Source organism: Papio anubis, chromosome 4 (genome assembly GCF_008728515.1).
Source record: "Papio anubis isolate 15944 chromosome 4, Panubis1.0, whole genome shotgun sequence".
Taxonomy (NCBI): domain Eukaryota; kingdom Metazoa; phylum Chordata; class Mammalia; order Primates; family Cercopithecidae; genus Papio; species Papio anubis.
This window is the reverse complement of record NC_044979.1, coordinates 113905532-113909614: the sequence shown is the minus strand read 5'-3', so window position 1 is coordinate 113909614 and position 4083 is coordinate 113905532. Positions and strand designations below refer to the sequence as shown.

The window sequence follows — 4083 nt, the reverse complement described above, 5'->3', positions numbered from 1 at the left end:
TGTAATCCCAGCATTTTAGGAAGCTGAAGCAGGCAGATCGCTTAAGATCAGGAGTTCGAGACTGGCCTGGCCAACATGATAAAACCCTGTCTCTACTAAAAAAAAAAATTATATATATATATATATATATATATATGTATGTGTATATATGTATATATATAAATTAGCTGGGTGTGGTGGTGCATGCCTGTAATCCCAGCTGCTTGGGAGGTTGAGGAACGAGAATCGCTTGAACCTGGGAGGTGGAGGTTGCAGTGAGCTGAGAACGCGCCACTGCACTCCAGCCTGTACGAGAGTGAGATTCCGTCTCAAAAAAAAAAAGGAATTTAAAGAATTTAAAAGAAAACTCTTGTTATATAAAAAGAGTATTGGGTGTGACACATGAGAGCTCCTGCACTCTACCAGTCAGCTACTGACAGACATAGGCCTGGCTCCAGTGGAGGGGCAGCAGCCAGTGAGCCCAGCCTGGGGTGACCCACTCCTGCTGCCTCCAGGATGTCCCCTGTTTCCCCAGCCCCTCTGCTGTGCCCTCGGCCCCGGAAGCTGGCAAGTCTGCTTCTCTGGAACAGCATCACGCAGGCCTGCCCATCGGCCCACTGTGCACCAGGCCTTCAGGGGATCCAGATGTCAACCAGGCTGGGTGTTCAGGAGAGGCACAGAAGCCAGGAATACAAACACATCAGCCACCAGGCAAATGGGAAACGTGCCCCAGAAGCTCCCCGCTGAGGATGTTAGGGAGAGCTTTTTGAAGTAGTGTGGTTGAGATGGGGCTTGAGGAAGGCAAGGTTCCAAACAGCAGGGCAGACTGGGGACAAGGCAGACTGCATGAGGGAGCTGATGGAGCTCCTTCACCCTCCAGAATTACCCCAAAGCCAAGCAAAGTGTTCTGCCTGGGGTCACAGCTAGCTCGGGGATGCCTTCTGCCCCTTCGTCAGAGGGGCAAAAGGTCAGAGCCTAGGGTCACCAAAACCTCTGGGCAGCCCAGGGGAGGTCTCAGGCCACAGACCATTCTCAGAACTACCCACTGCCTTCCCAAGCCTGGGGGGGTCCCTGAACTGACCCTCCCCAGCTGTCCTGTTGCACTGGTCAGGGTTCTGGCTGGACTGGCAAGGAGGGGTGGTCAGATATGGGAGTAACTGGATCCCTTCATCAGGACCTAGGGTGGTGAGAGCTTTGAGCCTGCTCTGCTCTGGGCAGACATTGTGCCTGGCCCTGCCAGGATGGATAGACAGCAGGATGTTACACGTTGAGGACATGAAGGTCATCAAGAATGTGGCTGGAATCTGTTAGGGCCTTCATCCTCCCCCAGCCCAGGCGGGGGCTGCCAAGTTTGGTCCTGTCCTCTGTTCCTCTCCTTATTTGGACCTTCAGGTGATAAGCCTGAGACATAAAGGAGGCTGGGCCCTGCCACCACGATAGCAGCCACACCTCTGCAGAGAGAATGGTGAGTGCCTGCTGGGGAGGAAAGGCTAGCGGTCTCCCTGGTGCTGGCCTTTGGGCTGGGGGAGCAGAGTTTTCTGTGCTTGCGTTTGGTCGAGGGTGGTCCCCAGGGAGAGGAAGAGGATCCTGGCCCTGGCTCTCCTGGGAATGCTCTGGGACGGTGCATGGTGGGTGGGATGGGGAGACTTTGAGGAGGTGGGGAGAGGACCCCTCCCTACTCACGGTGTTGCAGGCCAGCAGGAAGGCGGGGACCCGAGGCAAAGTGGCGGCCACCAAGCAGGCCCAACGTGGTTCTTCCAACGTCTTTTCCATGTTTGAACAAGCCCAGATCCAGGAGTTCAAGGAAGTGAGTGCCCACTCCCAGCAGCCTCAGACCCCATCCCGGCCTGCCCAACCCCACCCCACATACACACCCCCCTTCTATCCTGACCTTGCCCCTCACACTACCCAGGCCTCTCCCCTTCCTCCCACCTTCCCTAGAGCTGGGGGCTGCTCCCAACTGAAGGCCCCCATCTCACAGGCCTTCAGCTGTATCGACCAGAATCGTGATGGCATCATCTGCAAGGCAGACCTGAGGGAGACCTACTCCCAGCTGGGTGCGTGCACCCACCTCCCACCCAGCCCCACCCTGCAGACTGGGGCCCCTGCTCTGAGCTGCTGGGTGGGTGGGAGTAGCTGGGGGGACAGCACCCTGCTCCCCTGCTTCCCCTCCTCCCCATCTCCTCACACTGCCCTTCCCCCCTTGTCACGCCTGCCTTCCACTTCACCTCCCCGACCCACAGCTGCCTCTGCCCCTCCAGCCCCTGCGGCCAGGATAGAGGGAGGGTGGCCTAGGCCCTTCTGGGGGACACCCAGGGTCCTGGTGTGTACCTCATGCCCCACCCCCACCAGGGAAGGTGAGTGTCCCAGAGGAGGAGCTGGACGCCATGCTGCAGGAGGGCAAGGGTCCCATCAACTTCACCGTCTTCCTCACGCTCTTTGGGGAGAAGCTCAATGGTGAGCCTGGGACAGAGCTGGGCACCCTTGGCCAGGCAGGGAGCCTGCACCCTGCCTGAACCCCACCTGAACCCTGCCTGAACCCCACCGGAACCCTAACTGTACCCCATCTGGACCCACCTGGACTCTTCCTAGCCATGGCCCATTCTAAGCACCTCCTGTGCCCTAGAATCCCATGTGCACTGGTCACCCCAGTGCTGACTTGGGGCCAGGAAACGTGCCTTCAGCCCCCACCCCCAAATTCCAATCTCCCAGCCAGGCTGCCCGCCTCAGGAGGATGACCATTCCCAGCCCCACTGATCCTCGAGAAACACTTTATATTAGGGAATACCCCCACCTCTTCTGGGATGCGGGGGGCTCCTCATGCAGCCCAGTTCCTGCTAGGCGGGACCTGGGATGCTGGAGACATGGATGCTCACCTGGCTGCCTTGGCCTCCCAGGGACAGACCCCGAGGAAGCCATCCTGAGTGCCTTCCGCATGTTTGACCCCAGTGGCAAAGGGGTGGTGAACAAGGAAGAGTAAGTGTGGCCCAGCCAGATGAGGGGCACAGTGGTGGAAGCAGAGAGGGGGGTGAGGCCCCTTGTGAGGGGGGCTGCCTGTACTTCGGGGCCTTATACTACTCTTTGGGGTGCGGCCAACCCTTCCCTACGCCATGAGAGCCTCTGTACCCATCTTCCCTGCGCAGCCACTCCCCCACAGTCTCCTGCTCAGACCCTCCTCACTCCCCGCAGGTTTAAGCAGCTTCTCCTGACCCAGGCAGACAAGTTCTCTCCAGCTGAGGTGAGGCTGCCCAGCCCCTTCAATACCCATCCCCAGCACCTTCTCTGGGCCTCACCCATGACCCAGAGCCCAGTACCAGTGAGGCAGTTGCTGGAAGGGTGAGCCGGGGGTCTTTCTGGAGGAGGTGCCATCTCTGTTGAGACCTAGAGGGTAAAGATGTGGAGTCAGAAAAGACAGCATGTTGCACCAGGCAGGGAGACTGTACACAGACCCGGGGAAAAGCAGATAAGGAGAGGTTTCGTATACTTGGGGTGGGCCTGTGCCTGTGGCTGGAGGGGCGCCCTTTGCCCCTTGGCCCCCATTTGCACCGACTCCTCACTCTGCCCAGAGTCAGCCAACAGAAAAAATTAACCCAGAGTCTGGGGTCTAGGGTTGAAAAGCGAAGGCACAAAGCACAGATGCAGGGGGCAGGCAGAAGGGCCACAGGACTCAGGTGAGGTCTCTGCCCAGCTGGGCCAGGAGCTAGGGGGCTACCTTTCACCAGCGCCCCCTGCAGGTGGAGCAGATGTTCGCCCTGACACCCATGGACCTGGCGGGGAACATCGACTACAAGTCACTGTGCTACATCATCACCCATGGAGACGAGAAAGAGGAATGAGGGGCAGGGCCAGGCCCACGAGGGGGTACCTCAATAAACTCTGTTGCCAAATTGGAATTGCTGTGGTGTCTTTTCTGTGACAGATGGGCTGGGGACCAGCCAAGGGGGATCCCAAGGTCCCAGTGCACACATCACCATGATCATGGCCACCATCTACCTCCTGGGAGCTGGCCCCTTGCCAGCTCACCTTGATTCACTCCCATGCTGCCAAGTGAAGTGTGAACTATGATCATGCCTAGTTCACAGATGAGGACACTGAGGCCCAGAG

General features: G+C 58.3%; 1 protein-coding gene across 2 annotated transcripts; it reads left to right on the top strand.

The window, feature by feature from the left end:
- Window positions 1-1350: 1350 nt before the first annotated feature.
- Window positions 1351-3872, top strand: MYL7 (myosin light chain 7). Of its 2 annotated transcripts, none has more exons than XM_003896051.3 (7): window positions 1351-1444; window positions 1673-1786; window positions 1961-2036; window positions 2332-2436; window positions 2877-2955; window positions 3169-3217; window positions 3714-3872. In XM_003896051.3, the coding sequence occupies exons 1-7, from the start codon at window positions 1442-1444 to the stop codon at window positions 3813-3815; spliced, it is 528 nt and encodes a 175-aa protein (XP_003896100.1). In that variant the 5' UTR covers window positions 1351-1441; the 3' UTR covers window positions 3816-3872. The 2 variants fall into 2 exon arrangements, with proteins under 2 accessions (XP_003896100.1, XP_009201289.1); XM_009203025.2 differs by having other exon boundaries at window positions 3702-3872.
- The last annotated feature ends 211 nt before the right edge of the window (window positions 3873-4083 follow it).

Coding starts and splice junctions, on each gene's coding strand:
- MYL7 (XM_009203025.2), top strand. Junction 1,787..1,960: donor AGATCCAGGAGTTCAAGGAA/GTGAGTGCCCAC, acceptor CCCATCTCACAG/GCCTTCAGCTGTATCGACCA. Junction 3,218..3,701: donor ACAAGTTCTCTCCAGCTGAG/GTGAGGCTGCCC, acceptor ACCTTTCACCAG/CGCCCCCTGCAGGTGGAGCA.